At 42.2% G+C, this 17,427-nt stretch overlaps 2 protein-coding genes and 1 long non-coding RNA gene across 4 annotated transcripts in view; 2 read left to right on the top strand and 1 right to left on the bottom strand.

Annotated features, from left to right (window-relative positions):
- Nucleotides 1-1,298: 1,298 nt before the first annotated feature.
- LOC143315879 (uncharacterized) lies at nt 1,299-3,092 on the top strand. Its single transcript, XR_013076193.1, has 2 exons — nt 1,299-1,687; nt 2,080-3,092. It is a non-coding gene; the product is annotated as an uncharacterized LOC143315879 (long non-coding RNA).
- On the bottom strand, nt 2,721-10,473 carry LOC143315878 (protein SSUH2 homolog). 2 transcript variants are annotated; one of them, XM_076723404.1, is made up of 10 exons: nt 10,373-10,473; nt 5,396-5,525; nt 5,150-5,210; nt 4,926-5,047; nt 4,775-4,837; nt 4,607-4,689; nt 4,397-4,489; nt 4,174-4,279; nt 3,766-3,873; nt 2,721-3,379 (listed from the first exon to the last, which is right to left on the bottom strand). In XM_076723404.1, exons 1-10 carry the CDS (start codon nt 10,471-10,473, stop codon nt 3,239-3,241), a joined length of 1,008 nt encoding a protein of 335 aa, XP_076579519.1. In that variant the 3' UTR covers nt 2,721-3,238. The 2 variants fall into 2 exon arrangements, with proteins under 2 accessions (XP_076579519.1, XP_076579520.1); XM_076723405.1 differs by lacking the exon at nt 10,373-10,473 and adding an exon at nt 7,633-9,361.
- Nucleotides 10,474-10,604: 131 nt separating this feature from the next.
- LOC143315877 (rho GTPase-activating protein 6-like) overlaps nt 10,605-17,427 on the top strand; it is a 68,324-nt gene continuing 61,501 nt past the window's right edge. The window contains exon 1 of the mRNA XM_076723402.1: nt 10,605-11,099. Within this exon, the coding sequence (XP_076579517.1) occupies nt 10,605-11,099 (495 nt within the window). The remainder of the gene's footprint in view (nt 11,100-17,427) is intronic.

Genomic DNA, 17,427 nt, shown 5'->3' with positions numbered 1-17,427 from the left:
AAATAGCCACAAGATGTCAGTATAGTTGTGTCCCAATTCAGGGGCTGCATCCTTCGGAGGATGGATTTGAAGGCCGATTACGTCATAACGCTGCGCGAAGGCTGTCCCAATTCGTCCAAATTCGAAGGATCCTCCAAATGCAGCCGACAAATGCGTCCTCCTTTTCCCTGTATTTGGAGGATGCGTCGCTACTATCCTTCACGGCCGCCCATATCCCAATATGCTTTGCGCACCGATTTTTTTTTTTTTTAATAATGGCGAACTGTTGATATGAGGAGCTCAGTTAAAAGTTAGCCTTATCAAAACTGTCCACTTACAAATGTTACAAGCTCGCATGTCAACTAATATCTTATTTTGGGTGAATACTCGATTCTGATTGCCTGCAGGGTGTCCGTTAAAAAGTGTTCTAGCACAACTATAAAAAAGTTCCGGTCAAGTTACGCCTGATTGTTCTAAATTATTGCGCTGGCTCAAACGCTAGTTGGTAACCGTGGCAACAGAAACTCACAACATACGTTATTTCACAGTTTATTTAACACAACGGCAAGACAGGAGACAACATGAGTGATTTTATGATCAGAGTGAATGGTGGATAATATTTATTGCAATAAAAATGATTTAGGAAACTATCTGTGGACTTTGAGTCTTTGAAACAAAATTTGGCATCATCCTCTGGACACGCACAAGCGGTAAGAGGTGCACTTGCCCTCTGAAATGATACTTTGTATCATGTAACATAACGTTAAGCAATCATGTCACTTCCCTCCACTGATTAGGTCTAATATAACAGTTGCGCCGACCGAGCTGCAGGTTCTGTGGCCAGAGCCGGTTACCTTGGCAACGCGTCACAACGAGCGATATTAAATAGCCCACTCAGTCGATTTTAACGGTAAAAAACAAACAAACAAACAAACAAAAAAAAAAACATTAACGTATTGATAATTGACTTAATATTATTTCTTTCGTAAGTGACCATGGTATAAGCGGGATAACGCCCTTCGAGGTGTCCATTATCAGAAATGAATGGACGACGCGGAGGCGTGAACCGTCCGACGCGAAGCTGTGAAGATATTCACATCAGGTGAATTTGTAAGTTGTATAACAGGCTACATTTCGCGCCTCTTACAAGCGATGGGAGCTGTACGGGCGCATCTCTGCACCCCGTACGTGTGTTTTTCCCGGGTTAGGAGGGAAGAAGTTATGACGTCGTGACGCAATCACGAAATGCTCCGAAGGCTGGACCGTCCCATTTAACGATAGTTGATGCGGCCGACGGAGGATCCTCCGAAGGACCCAGCCTCCGGAGACCGGGTAGGCTGGGTCCTCCGAAGGATGCAGCCGCTGAATTGGGACACAGTTTATATGACCAAAAACAGTAGGTGTGTCCCAATTCAGGGGCTGCATCCTTCGGAGGATGGATTTGAAGGCCGATTACGTCATAACGTTGCGCGAAGGCTGTCCCAATTCGTCCAAATTCGAAGGATCCTCCAAATGCAGCCGACAAATGCGTCCTCCTTTTCCCTGTATTCGGAGGATGCGTCGCTACTATCCTTCTCGGCCTCCAATATCCCAAGATGCTTTGCACACCGACTTTCTTTCTGTTTGTTTTTAACAATGGCGACCAACAGCAGCGGTAGCACCGACACCGGCACCGGCACCAGCAGCGGTGCAGAATACACATTTAAATGTAAGTAACAGGTTTTTGCTTAACGCCAGGAGCTCAAATGGATGTCAACTAATATCTTATTGTAACTGTGAAGCTATTCACATCAGGTGAATTTGTTCTCGTAAGTTGTATAATAGGCTACATGTCGCTCCTCTTACAAGCGACAGGAGCTGTCCGGGCGCATCTGTGCCCCCAAAGCTGAATGCAGATGAACAAATAACGTTAACGATGGGTTGTGAGCCCAGCAGTATTTCTAGGCTGTTAATACTGTAAACGTTTGGATTGACTACAGTTAATATAGTTATAGAGTTAACTTGAGGAGCATTATTATTGTTATTGTCGTTATTATATCACACGATAATTCTGTCTGTTGACATAACGGAAAATATGCTTTATATGTCATTTTGTTGTAGGGAGCAAGGAGCAGACGGAGGAGTTTATTAAACTCCGTGGTCAAAACGACTATCTGTTTACAGGGGCCAAAAACACGGCCACACTCGGATGGAGGTAACTGTTGAGGCATAAATAAGCAGGCCATTTGTTCTCTGTACATACTGTATTTTTATGGAAAAGTTACATAAATGAACCCAAATCTTGTACAAAGACCAAAGTACAAATACAATCTTCGGATCACATTAAATGAATGTTGTTTTTGGGTGGGGGTAGGAATTTTATGTCCGTCCTGATGTCACTTTTTGTGAATCTGTACATATCTGTGATAATGTGATCTTGTGTGTTTACCTTTTGTCATGCTTCTCTCATGTTTAGAACAATCCTGCAAAAAATGGGCCTGGAGGGAAAGGTGGAGCCCCAACAGGCCAAAAAAAAATGGGACAACTTAAAGAAAAAATACAAAGTATGTGCAGGTTTGGATAATGATAAGGAAACTACATTTGTTTTACCCAAGTTAATAAACACTTTGATAAAGCCGAGGCTTAATTTGCTTTATTGTAGCTTTGTGTTCACGGTTTATTATCATTATGGCGAACACGTTCCTTACGTCATTTCACAAGCAACAGTCCACTTTTTATGACGAAACGACTCAACAGCAAAACATTGCGAAATATCCTTTATTCAAATTGCTGAATTAATACAAAGGCAGTATTACACATTTTTATCCTGCGAGATCACACACAATTACAGATTTACAGTTACATAAAAAACTATTAGTTTTGCCGTGAGAGCAAACGGTTTAGGTTAACATACTTAGTATATAAAAAATGTAACTTCTGCAAAAATAATATTCAGTATCAAATATTTGGATTCAGTGATAATTAAAAAATATCTGCTGCCACATGAGAGCAAAAAGGTTATGATTCAGGGAATATTGCATGATCATGGTTTATATTGTATCAATAAGTAATTTGTTTCTGAGGTACATGCATACAAATGGAAAGCAACAATAAAAATGACTTTCTAACCAGTAGTTAGCCTCTGTTTAATTTTAATGAGGTCAAAACTGGCCACACGTCAGAGAAATCCCCATCAGAAGAACTGACTTGTGAGTAAAACTGAATTGTTTAGATATCCAATGATCTGGTCAGGAAAATCCTTCATACACAACCATTGTAATTACATTACAGTGCAGCAGCAGGTGGCAGGATAGTTATCTGCACTAACTTTGGATTCATTCCCATAAACAAAGTAAAGGTGTGATTTCCCTTTCCATGAGTAGGTCACCTTGGTGACAGGGATCAGCTCTATGGTTTGACGCTGCAGAGAGAGAAAGCAAATATGAGCACATTACAAAAACACATTAACACAGAGTTAGGCTTTGATCTAATGCATTAACAAGCAGTGGAATACAACTATGTACATTTGTCTTAGTACTGTACAGTAGACATTAACCCGTCAATAATTGTAATCTATTAATATATTTTTTTCTGAAATGAGACATTTTGCATTATGAGTTCTTTTACTTTTGGCACTTTAAGTACTGTATATTTTGAAATAGTTCAGTAAGATTTGAAATGCAGGACATTTTACTCTAACACAAGTATTTTTACACTGTGGTATTACTACTTTTACTTCAGTAAAACATATCACTACTTCTTCCACCACTGCCATTAACAAAATATTATTTCACATCAAAATAGTACCTGTTGTAGAATGCGTGATGTCTGGGAGAATTCGCTCTTGTGTTCATTGACCAGGCACTTTGAGGCCCTCACCACTGATGGGACAGGGAAGCCCACCACTGGGTCCACCTGCACAGAGTAATCGGAAAAATATTACGCAAAGAGGGATCTTTACACACACAATCAGAGCCCAGAACACAATAACTGTAGTTATACACCTGTAGCGTTTCCAGACTTTTTGGATCAGGATGGCCCGAGTGGGGCACTGATTTATGCAATGGTGGCATGAACTACACACACATACAAACACCCCCACGCATTTTTTTTTTTTTTCAACTAAATCTAAGCAACCTGCATGTTTTAGATATTAAGAAACCATAATCGTCCCAAACCTTTATCTCGTGCCCCCTAAGAAAGTGAGAAACTTACCATGTGCTTAGAGTCTCTGAAAAGCTTCTTGCCAGAAACCTTGCGGAGCTTGTCCTTCTGCAGTCCACTTGACTGTTCCATAACATAGTGATCAATGTTGTTAGTCCTGAAAATGTACAGAGAGAACAGGAGAAATCCAGTTTGTTTTTACAGCTGTTACATGCTAAAAATAATAAGAAGTATTGAAGATTTCAGACATGCTTGACAGATGAGGAAGTGGCACCATTTCACAATGACGATGATGTAGACCAGAAGCCACCGTTGTCCACCACATGTGCCACATAGGTTCGATCCTTGTCCGTAACAGTGGCTGCAACTATAAACAGAGCAATATTCAGAAGCTATCTTTTAGGAGAAGCACAAACACTAGTACTGAACTCACTGTCACTTTTACTTCATTAGAAATCTATGAGATGCAATGGATAACGCTTACTTTTGCCTCCCTCCGCCATTGCAGTAGTGGCATGGAACTCTTCCGGGGCAGTAACCAAATCCATTGCAGAACCTGCAAACTTTCTGACAGCAGCAAGAAAAGAAATCATGTGATCACATGATCCTGATAAAGGTAACCGTTTCAGTGAAGTCTGTGGAAAGTACTTACATTGCCAGCACCAGCACAGGTTGTGCAAGGTTTTCTTCCCACTCCCACACAAATGTGACAGGACTGTATAAGAAATGTTTCTTGTCAGGGAAAATCTATAAAAGCAATTAGAAAAGTTTTTTGTTCTCCAGACACGTGTTATATAATTTACCTTCACAGATGATGTGTGGGGAACCTTGATAATCTGTCTGTCATCCACGAAAAAGCTGGGGGTTCGAGCAGGAATATCCCAACGCCCTGGAGGTGGTTGGGTGCGGGCATCCACTGACTGGCCTGATCCAAATAAATCAATTATCAGTTTCACTAAACCGCTGACTGACAGCAACAGACAGAGAATTCAACTCATGTAACCGATGCAGAGGAACAGCACTGTACCGCGGTATGGCTCCTGACTCCACTCCATAGATCTTGATTCAGTGAAGGTTTCCAGGCGGTACTTAAAAAAAGCAGAGGTGGGAGTCAGTTCCTTTTTCTCTCTGGTTATATTAAATGATCTAGAGGCATTTACTTTGCTTATTCAGTGAACATCTAAAACTATTATACAAGCTATCATTTTTACTCATTTACATGCTTTTCAAGCACGTTTTCCAAACACACACACATGCACAGACATCCTCTCACCCTGTAGGTATTGAATGCCTCCATGCTGGTGATCACACCATGCTTTGCTGGTGCTGAGCTGTAGCAGGACTTGCTGGAGGCAAACAGAGCAAACGCCTCCCGGGCTGTATCTTCATTTATAGATAGGATACTGAAAGAGGCGAGGCAATGAGACACAGTTTGTCATGTAGTCTATTCTTTTAAGAGGAAGAGCAAGATGTCATAGTGTATAAAGTGCTTTGTAATGTGTGTAACCCAGGTCACATGTAGTTGAAAATAAAACTAGAGTGGGCAATACAATGAGACTGGGCCTGGGCTCGTTGTAGGGAAATACAACTTTTTTTATTTAACTCTAATAATGTACTTGAAAAAATGATGACCGCCACAACTGTATTTTAAATGCAAACATATCCTTTCTCAGGTATTTATTAACAGAAGTTAAATAAATTCAAATAAAATATCTTGACTGAAATAAAAGAAATATATGCCTTTTGCACTATGAAAAGTACGGAAGCTCTGAAAGGCAAGGTGGAAAAAAAATAATAAAACGGCCAATGTTTAAGTTTATCTTGTACGTACGAGATACTATCTCGTACGTACGAGATAACTCGCAATTTATTTTTTTTTTCACCTTGCCTCTCAGGGCCACTGGCTCAGTTATTTTGGAGGAAAAAAAAAAATCTGAAACGAGAGGTTTAACCTTCTCAGTTACTTTAACTACAAATATCTGCTGTAAACCACAATGGGACTGAGAGATTTCTCCATAAAATATTTATATCACATAATTTTATATAGAATTATGAATGAAAGCTCCATGTGACCACACGTAGCTGTTCCGCCACTGACAGTATGCCACGTCATACAGACTGACCTGCCATGCAAAAGTGAGCGGCAAGCGGCTCAAACATATTTGTAATCATTTTTATCAGGTGTTTGTCTTTTTCAATCGATGCTTTAAAGTAGTGGGCTAATGCACGTCCACTCAATCAGAGCACGGCACTTAGTTACCACAGTAAAAAAAACAAACAACAACAAAAAAAAAACATATCGACCACGATCTGAATCTAAAATCTGTTGTCGCAAGAGTCAGTAGGCTACATGACGTGAGCCATAACTGAGCCAGTGGCCCTGAGATAAACTTAAACATTGGCCGTTTTATTTTTTTTTTCCACCTTGCCTTTCAGAGCTTCCGTACTTATTTTTTCCCTCCAAAATAACTGAGCCAGTGGCCCTGAGATAAACTTAAACATTGGCCGTTTTATTTTTTTTTTCCACCTTGCCTTTCAGTACGGAAGCTCTGAAAGGCAAGGTGGAAAAAAAAAAGTCTTTCAGTACGGAAGCTCTGAAAGGCAAGGTGGAAAAAAAAAATTAAACGGCCAATGTTTAAGTTTTTTTTTCCACCTTGCCTTTCAGAGCTTCCGTACTGAAAGGCAAGGTGGAAAAAAAAAATAAAACGGCCAATGTTTAAGTTTATCTCAGGGCCACTGGCTCAGTTATTTTGGAGGGAAAAAAAAAATCTGAAACGAAAAGTTTGGTCAGTAGGCTACATGACGTGCATTAGCCCACTACTTTAACGCATCGATTGAAAAAGACAAACACCTGATAAAAATGATTACAAATATGTTTGCATGGCGGGTCAGTCTGGATGACGTGCCATACTGTCAGTGGCGGAACAGCTACATGTGGTCACATGGAGCTTTCATTCATAATTCTATATAAAATTATGTGAAAGAAATATTTTATGGAGAAATCTCTCAGTCCCATTGTGGTTTACAGCAGATATTTGTAGTTAAAGTAACTGAGAAGGTAAAACCTCTCGTTTCAGATTTTTTTTTTCTTCCAAAATAGCTTGGCCAGTGCCCCTGAAAGGAAAAGTGAAAAAAAAAAAATAATTGCGAGTTATCTCGTACGTACGAGATAGTATCTCGTACGTATGAGATAAACTTAAACATTGGCCGTTTTATTTTTTTTTTCCACCTTGCCTTTCAGAGCTTCCGTGTTTCAGAGCTTCCATAGAGAAGTATGAAAAATAAAAATTCACAAGTTCTTGTTCTGGTTTCACCTTGATCTCAACTCAAAATGACAAGTTAACCTTTCTTTTGTTAGAGATTTTAGTTAACAGTTACCCTTTAATTTCTCTGTTTCACACAAAACTTTTTTCTTTCTTAGAACCCTTAATTTGATACCTTTACACTTATTTCAGTTATACAAAAATACAACAATTTTAATACACAATAAACTCAAACTCGGTATTATACCTGTGGGTCCACGCACTCATTTGAAATACACTTCACAAGTTCAACCCGTTGCAGGCCTGTGGACGACGCTCGGGTGCGGTGAGGCCCAAAACAACAATGGCCGTTTCACTCAACTGAGCTTAAAATAAAAGCACGTGCACTTTGGTTTTGTTCTGTTAGTACTCACAAATCCATAGGGTAAGGGTAAGAGGGATGATGAAACTCTCACGGGAAATGGTAATGACGGTGGCAGTCACAGTTCAGTCACAACAAGTGGCGATGGTACACAGCAGCGAGTCACACGGAGGGCAAAAACACGGCGCGGTACAGCACACACACAGACAGCAGGGACCATCTGTCGGAAGATCCGTCTCGATCTCTCTCCTTCTCCAACGTCCGCCTCCTTTAAGCATATTATCAAGCATATTGTCATGGAAAAAATAATTTGAATTTCTCTCCCGGTAGTAGTGCAATTTCAGGAAATAGCAGTAGTGCAATTTCAGGAAATAGCCACAAGATGTAAGTATATGACCAAAACCAGTATGTTTGTGTTGAACACGTGTATGAGGGACATAATGAAGATTAGGTTTCCAAACTAATGTTCACAGGCCTCCAGCCCTTGACAGGACTCCATGTATCACCTTACAAACGTGAAATAGATTTCCAGTGTAATTCACCAGTGGCTATCACACTTTTAATTAGATATTTTAATACCATTTTTAGAATCTCCACATCCCTGTGAAAAAATATGTCCTGCATGGGCTCTCACCAGTGAGGAAAGACATCTGTGTCTGTTTAGGGATCCATGACATGAAAATTATGAAGAACCTGCGGGCATGATTGCAAATGGCCTCAATAATAACTCTGCTGATCTTATTCTAAGATTAAATATCTAATCTAAACCACTCTGTACAAATTCAGCAACCTGGGTGTCATGCACCCTATACCTCGGGAAGCGAAACATGTTTTTTTTTTTTGGGAATCAGTTAACATAGTTTAGGAAAAGATCCTTTTCCTTGAGGCAAAATACAGTAAAGAAAATTCACCATGTCTCAATAATCTAATCTTCCTCTATTGGAAAAATATGGTTGCTCTTAAATATATACAGCACGGGGATGTTTACATGTGAAGCCAGGAACACGTGAAATCTCGGCTGGTTCCATCGCTCCAGGGTCCAGACTGTGCGTGGCTTTGCAAACATATTCAACTACTTCTCCAATCTCTGAGTTGAGTCATCTGATTATTTACATGTTGGTAATATTGTTCCCTCCTCCTTCCATCACACATAATGATATTGTCTTGAACGGATAAAAATAAACCCTGTATCATTTGTTTATTGTTTCACACTTAAAATCTAGGCTTTCAAGTGATTTGATTTCTTTTGTTCCATCTTATATATTATCATATATCATGTCAAATGATTGCAGTTTCACATTAAATGTTTTCCATGGTTACAGATTAGTAACACGAGTCCTGGAATGCACAAATTGTCTTTAACACAGGATGAAGAGCTTAAAGGTAGCAAAAAGTGAAGGGTGCTGCGAGGGTTTACTGCAAAGTTTGATGTATGTTTGTATAATGTGTTCTCAATTCTACACTATTATTCTATATTACTGTTCTGGCTTTGTCTCCAAACAGTGGAGTAGCATGGCCACATTTCAGGGCAATAATGCCTCAAGTGCTGGCATCTTTCCATAAGCCTTTTACAAACTAAAGCGAAGCATCATGTTTTCCCCTCACTTACTCCTGCTTGTCTCTATTTGCTCAGTCCGCGTCTCATTCTTTTACCCTGCAGACTGTTTTTAGAAGGGTCAGATCTATCTCAGCTGTTATCAGTGTCATGTCGTGCTGTGTTGTGTGCATGTGTGTGAGTGTGTCATGCGGCGCAGCTTCATAAGCTCCTTTATCAGCTGTCCGGCACCCTCCTCTCCAGACTCCTGCTGTCTCTTTTCATTTTTCCCATACTTTCACACTCTGGGCCACACATGCATCCTGCCCTCTCGGTCTCTCTCAAACTTACCCTCTCCACTTTAAACAAATGCACACAACCATTTTAACACACTGAAATTACTGAGCTCCTGCACAAGCATCTGTGTAAACAAATGTCTGGACTATAGCCTCTTGCACCGGTGTATAAAGAAAGCTATTGGCTCTTAATCCTATGGCTCACTTATTGTTTAGCTAATTATAGCACACAGCAGGCTTCACTGATAGGCCTATTATTCCCAGACAGCGAGGTGGATTAATGAGAGACAAGGATTAATATGTCTATTTTCATCCCTGGGTAAATCAGGTCTGTCTGCGTGCATGACCTTCTGCCTGTCTGATTAATCTACGTGCCTAATTACCTCTATGAAAATGAACTTATTAATGACAGAAACTCACACTCACCCCACATCTTTATGAAAAGGGCAACAGAAAACAAAGTTGAAAGTGTCAGACAGGTGTAAATTCTGGCCACTGAGGATAAAATGGTGGTTTTCTGAATGGATTTCGGCGGATGAAATGAGCGATGACCCACTGACAATCATCTGGGGGTCATTTACAAATGCCATGGTGAGCCATGGAGAACTCACCTGGAGAGCTGAAAAACAAAAATCCAAGTGCTCTATAATACAATATTTTGGCATTAAGCAAAACATACAGTAAGCAAGCACAGATCTTGGGTTTTCTGAACCCCCCTCCCACACACACACACACACACACACACACACACACACACACACACACACACACACACCCTCTCAAATTGTCTCCTCACTCCAATCCAGTTTGGGAATGACCAGCGTGCAGAGGAACGCAGCAGAGGAGAGGAAGACTTGCTCTTCGTCCACTTTGCGCAGCGTCTGCAGCCAAATGCATTCCAGCTCCTCACCAGCTTGCGCTTGGACCTTCCAGTTAATGGGGAAGCGCTGAACTCGTGTCTTACGGTGAAGGGGAGTTTCAGAGAGACGCCTTGACCTGCGCTGATGTGAGATCCAGAATAAGGAGCCATGTCTGCCGCTCAGGGTCTTCTCAACAGCGTCTTCTCCTGCTCCTCTCCTGCGTCCAAAGCCATAAACAAACGGAGGCTACGCCAAACCCGCAGCCTGGACCCCGCTATCATCAGACACTGTGACACCCGGACCGAGGGAGTAAGTGGCGCATCGTTTTCCGGAGCGGCGGTTGCGGACGCAGGTGCGTCCCCGGAGCGCTTGGCTGTGAAACCGGCTTTACGCACCAAGATTCCGACATTAAAGGAGCCCATAACCCCGTCCGTTTCCTCTCCTTCCATACCTTTGGATGTTTCTCCATCCTCCAACTTCCACTTTGACTATGACACAGTGAAGCGTGCCAAAAGGAATACCGCCGGGGATTTACCGTTTCTGGTGAGGGGACCCGGCGCAGCGCCGTCCGGGAGCACCGGCACGCTCTTCTCCCCGCGGAGGTGGCTTCAGAGGAAAGTGCAGCCGTCCAGCTCTCAAGCTTACGTTGTGTGGAAATCAGAGGTAAACTTTGTCAACTTTTCTTCCAGAGCAGTGCATACCTGTCTTCTTCTGTGGTTTTAATTCAGTCATCCTGAAGGCAGATGGGTGACAGTTTGTGGAGTGAAGAGTTTGAGCAAACAGCCACAACTCATTTATGTTTGCTAACATATGTCTACAAAAGTTCATCTCTCTCATGGGTGCAGGAAAGTTATTAAACAAGATTTAGGTGCCATCTAACTCCATCCTTTCGTTTGACCTACATACTATCAAGTCCAAATGACAGCTCCTGGAACAACAGCAAAAAGGCATCATCTAACGTTACACACTGTTTATTTCTGCTAGAAGCAAATCCATTGCATGGCAGGAGACACATGTGCTGAAAGTCTCCTTTCAGTACAGCCAGATTGTAAAAACTGCCCACGTTTTGCGTTTTGAACCCAAAAAAGTTACCTGACCACCTGAAATGCAGCCATGTGATGCTTTGATGTGCGTGTGGAGATGGTGAAGCCCAACTGGAAGATTTATGAAGAGGGAATGTTGACCCAGCAGTGACATCTACACCTGGAAGCTGTCCAGTATCAAACCCGTACGCCACAACTGGAGAAGCTACCTCAGTCTTGCCCAAGGGCACGTGGGTAATTAACAGGGGGAAGGGGGGGATCAGGCTTCTCCCACCTGGACGTTTTCTTTGTTTTTAGTGCTTGTGAGAGTCACACCTTCCAAAAAGCACCTCTGGGAAAGCTAAAGAAACTCTTCTAAGGATTAAAGTAATTCCCAAAAAATGTGCAATGAAGTGCACGGATAGTTTTTTCTCTAAAAATCCTGTTTTTTTTTTTCTCCTGCTGTCATCATCGCTGGGCTGGTTGGGCTTTTGTCTTCATATAGGCTTCAAATTGAGAAATTGAGTGTGAATAAGAGGAAGGAGCAGCGTATGAAATCCTTAACAAAACATACTTGAGCGACTTATTTTCAGCAGGGGTTGGGGTGGGGTGGGGGGTGGGGGGGGGGGGGGGCTTTATAGGCTGCATAGTTGGCACAAGTCCATGTACACTGGTGAAAAGGTATGATAATTTCCCTGCTTCTTTGTGGACTGACTGTCTCTTCCTCTGTCTGAGCTTATATGTATTTTTGCCGCGCTGAGTGTCAGTGTGTGTGTGTACGTGCTGCAGCGCGTGTGTGCTGATGTGAGGGCCTTCAGGACACATGGCCCGGGACTCGGTTCTCACGACTGCAAGCAGTCACAGGGTCAAGACCGTGCGGCCCTTAAACAGCTCTCCCATCATTTCCGATTACAAAGAACAGCCCCGGCTTCACTCTCTCCGTTTCTTGCAGCGTGCTCTCTCACACACACACACACACACACACACACACACACACACACACACACACTTCTCCTCCCTCTCCTCCTCTCTGAGATGTGGAGAAGCTCTCACTCAGCAGAGTTTCCCACCGCTGTAACTCTATTTTCCATGCTGTTTTCCTCCCCTGCCACGGCCCACTGAGGATAACATGAGGCCATCAGTTTGGAGTCATTAGCACAATCTGGACCATGAAGTTATTGCGCCTCAGAGTGTTTGTAAAAATAGTGAGCCAAGAAGTGTTGCTGGTCTGCTGGGAGGTTTCACACACCGCTGGGTGTGAAGTAAAATCCTGAAATGAAGTGTAAACAAAGACTGTATGTTGGGAATGTACTGAATGTAGCTGATTTCAGATGCAGTGGATTTTAAATGCAAACCGAACAAGCATGCCACATTTTATCCAGATCTCTTAAATTAAGGAGATTTACAGGATCTTTACAGGAAGTGTGCATATTCAGATGTGTCCGTGCCATCCTTGTTCCTACTTTAAGTCAGAAGTTGAGTAGTTTTTAATCCTTAACATTTGTGAAAAAGAGCGTTCTGACAGATACATTCCTGATTCCTGCATGTTTTTGGTCGTTCTGTTGGAGGTGCGCTCTGTTGATTGGGTAATGACAAGGTGATCGCAGAGGAACAAGCGCTCGCTGTCAATTACAACACCATTGACTGTGTCTCCTGTGAAGTTTACACACTGCCAAGCCGCTGGGAGTGTGCTTTCCATGTCGAAAGTGCGGGTTACGCTTCATATTTGTATTACTTCATTTCCATCCAGCATGTGATTTGATTTACTTTACAGAACACCCAAACAAGCTTGATTGTGTGACACTTGTATTTACATGTAGGCAAACCCCATGTAAACGAGTGCTTCAAGTCATTTTTCAACCCGTTTGAAAGATTCTCGGCTGACTCCAGAGGCCCGGGCACATGCCCAGTACAAATTGTCCCTTCTTGCATAATGCTCATTGTGTCATGATCAAAATCGGTCCCAGCTTTCAGCTCCATTACTGCATGATGATAAAATAACTTCAAAAATGAACTGTTTTCCCAAGCTGAGCAAACTCTGAACGACAAATCTCGTGCTCTGAAATTAATGTGTAAAATCAGCGAAGCGGCCCTTTGAATAACCTCGCCTTTGCTCAAACTGAGATTTCACTTTAATGATTTGCATGTGTGCCACTGGAGGCGTGTGTGTGTGTGTGTGTGTGTGTGTGTGAGTGTGTGTAGGGCAACCTGCGCAGATGAGTCTTGCGCTATGCCTTTTTAAGGAGGGAGATGTGGACAGAGAGGCGAGGGGGGGGAAGCATGGAAGGGAGAAGCAGAGACAAAAGCGGAGATGTAATGGTTTACACAAAAAGCAACGTCTGACAGTTTTATTGGCCATGATTGCTTAATAGCTGTTTCCATGGTCAGGTTGTTGATGTTGAAAGAACAATGACGCAAAAAAAAATCATCAGAAAGTACCCTCTGTGTTATTACAGTAGGAGGGTCAGTGACTGGAAGTAGTTCTTCTTGTGGATTGACTGAGTCTGGAGTTGGGCACCTTATCAACACACGTTCTTGCAAAATAGCACAAGTATAACAACGACGTAGGTTTTTACAGGAGCGTCGACACACTGGAATTTGCAACTGAGGCGTGCGAAACATACACTGAACAGTCTTTCCGACAATCCCTTGCTCATACGGGCGCACGCAGACGCACATGCACACAGGCTCGGAGAGGAAACAGCGGTCGGATAATTTAATCCAGGTTGTTTATGGTGCGCCAGAATGTTGACATTGCACAGTCTATTTTTAGAGCCACTTACCCTAATGCTTTAGAGGAGAGACAAGGTGAAGAAAAGAATTCCAAAATGAAATTGCCACCATTAAAAAAAACTACAACTTTTGCTATAAAATGATAGATTACAGAAGATTTGAAGCAGTTTAGCGTTGATTCTTTGAGGTCAAGTAAGGTCATGCTAGTTGTAAAGGTGCGGTGCAAAAACTGCTGATCCTGAACTTTAAAGCCGGGGTTGGTCATGTTAGAGAAACCAGAGTGAGTGAACTACATTTTTGAAAGCATCCAGCTGCCTTGCACACATGCCCAACAGGCCTTCCTCGGAAGCTGCACTGCCAAAACACATGAACACGCACTGCCTCGCTAACCGTATCCAAGTATCTCATGTCTCATTCACATGCAAGAAAGCATCTAACATGATTGTGATGAATGTAAAACGAGGAAAATGGCAAATTCCCTCCAAAACACTACCTGTCCAACAGAAATAGAGCAGCTGTGGCTCATTGTGCTGTTGGTTTAGCAATATATCTGGCAGGTATGTAGGTAGACTTGCAGGTAGTTCAACCAAACATGGATGGGCTTAATGCAGGCCTCCACAAGCCACAGATATCAATAGAATTTCAACAAATACAACAAAAAATGCCTCTAAATACACAAAGCAAATCCCTCTTTGAGTTTGGAGCTGAACCATGGTCACGACAGCTGGGCATGTGGAAGATTACCACGAGGAATCTTCTGTGATCCGACTTCAGATTGACTTTATTTGGATAGCTAGCATTTCGAATTACAGTTGCTTACATGTCGTTGTTACATTCTTGACATTGTCTAAATGCCCCCTCGTTGATTTGTGTTGATGCATCATTGCTGAGCTATGTTCGAGCAGTCAGCGCCCAGAGAAGAAGTGGTGAAACACACTTTGAGAACGTCTGTTGTTTGCTTTCTTGGATTGCTACGTTTGTTTTTTTTAGCTATGCTAACTCTGTGACTCTTTTAGCTATTCACTAGTCAAACAGTCCACCACTGACAGACTGAATATCTCAGCATCTGTCTGGTGGATTGGTACAACATTCATGGTTCCCAGAGGATGAACCCCAACCCCTTATACCTGCAAAACTACAGACATTCCCATTGGCCTCATCTGTACATTGTCGAGATAATTAGCAAATGTCAGCATGCTAACAGACAGATGGTGAACATGGAAAACATTATACCCGCTAAACACCAGCATGCGAGCATTGTCACTGTGTGTGTTGGATGGAATGCTCTCTTAGTTAACACTGTGCAAAGATGCTGAGCTGAATTCATCCGCGCTTAAAGCAAAAGACAAGTGGTGAGGAAAAAGTGAGTTTCCTTTAAAGGTAACATTTACAGCATTCTCCAGCCTTCATAATTAAACACAGGCATCCCTCGGAGTCCAAATCCATTTGAGACAGTTTGTTGGCTATTGGGCAGAATTTCCTGCGTAACATTACTCTGATATATTTTGATAGAATCCCCTACAAGGTATGTGAAATATCTAATTTCAAAAGCATTTGTGTTGCAATCTTACTCATCTATAAAAACGCTCGAGCAGCTGGCGTCGTGTTTGGTTTATCAGAAATAATGCCTTCTGATTCCGCCTGCATGCTTTCTGAAACATTTCAGTATGAACTGCAGCACGTGTTTGCTTATGCTATGAACCATGCAAGCTGGGGCATTGACACAGGTCATGGCTGTCCGCCAGGAGCCAACAGCTGTCTTGTTTTTTTTAAGTGGTCCACATTAAAGCGTTAATAACAACAACAATGTCACATGGTCCGAGCACTGGAAATAAATTCAGCAGAAAGCCTTCAAATCAGAAGCAGGAGGAGAGGCGGAGCATCTTCTCGCTGGTTACGTATATAGATCTTTACGGCATGTTGTAGCTTTATTTTGAAATGTACTCATGCCACCGCTGGATTAGCGTCACCAGAAGCTGGAATCGGGTGATTATTGTCAATTTCACTTGAAAAATAACTTTAATAACAAGTTTTCTGCCAATTGACTGATCAGTTAATCAACTAATGGATTGAGCTTTTCTCAATGTAAAGGTTATTATTCATTCCCTTCATTAACACAAAACCAGCCGCACATACACAGTTTATCATTCATAACCAGAGACTCTCTGTTCTCAGTGCTGTTTAGAGTTCTTGATAAACACGTTCTGTCTCTGGCTTCTGCGATGATTTGCTGCATCATCACTCCCAAACTCTCAGGAATGAGGCAAAACTCACTCCTGAACTGGTTCAATGGTGCCAATGAAAAACAAAACTGAAAACTAAACAAGGAAAGCAGCACAAAAATCCATTTATTAGCAGTTGATAGTGCATATGTGAAAACTGGATATGCACAGTTCCCTGCTTGAATCCGTTTTCTCTTGGACATGCTCAAGGAAACAGAGAGGTTTGAACTTGTGAACCTGACGGCTATCCATTTTGCCTTTCCTCCCCGATTTCCTCCCTAAGTTCCCTCAAAGTGAGGAGGCTGCGTTGGAGGAACAGACCTTGATGGTTGGACATCTTTGGAATGCTCGAACCAAAAAAAAAAAAAAAAAAAAGACACTCAAATTCGCCTGCTACAGTTCAGCCAAACACATGCAAAGTGTTGAAAATCTAGCGAGTCCAGTTTTTTGGTTCGAACCAAACCGTATCACTGCAGCAAGCGAGTGCAGAACTACTGGACCGCAATCAAGGAGTCGAATACAGGATGTCATCACGCTGTTGCAAGAGCCCCATTCCAAACACTGAAACTGTGATGGAGCACAGATTGATTTTCTTGGCGCGCAGCAGCGGTTTCTGATTTGGATCTGTTCACAGTTGTCTTAAAGTCGTAGTCTGATCTCACGGCATCGGGAACCCGAGCTGCCATGTTTCAAAGGACCTCTGCGTCAGCTACTCTTGTCTGTTTAGTGAGATTGCGATGTGCATGTGTTAAGAGATTAGAGATCTACTGACAATATTTACTACATGTAGATAGCTTGTTGAATATGCTGAATTATAAAACCTGGTGCAAGTTTCAGCAGAAAGAACTAAGATATCCTCCAAGGAAAAAACGCTGAGCCTGTTGTTTCTTCATGCTAAACATCCCTTGTTATGCTATAGATGACCTCTGCAGCATGTTCTAGTACAGTTCCCCCCAAGGGAGAAGCTCTGGGGTTATAAATGCACGTCTGCACAGGCTGTAGTTTGATTATGGC

Source organism: Chaetodon auriga, chromosome 23 (genome assembly GCF_051107435.1).
Source record: "Chaetodon auriga isolate fChaAug3 chromosome 23, fChaAug3.hap1, whole genome shotgun sequence".
In the NCBI taxonomy this organism is placed as follows: domain Eukaryota; kingdom Metazoa; phylum Chordata; class Actinopteri; order Chaetodontiformes; family Chaetodontidae; genus Chaetodon; species Chaetodon auriga.
This window is presented reverse-complemented; position numbering and strand designations above follow the sequence as displayed.

Coding starts and splice junctions, on each gene's coding strand:
- LOC143315878 (XM_076723404.1), bottom strand. CDS start 10,473: ATGCATTTGGCTGCAGACGCTGCGCAAAGTGGACGAAGAGCAAGTCTT. Junction 4,690..4,774: donor CCTGTGCTGGTGCTGGCAAT/GTAAGTACTTTC, acceptor TGCTGCTGTCAG/AAAGTTTGCAGGTTCTGCAA. Junction 3,380..3,765: donor CATCACGCATTCTACAACAG/GTACTATTTTGA, acceptor CTCTCTCTGCAG/CGTCAAACCATAGAGCTGAT.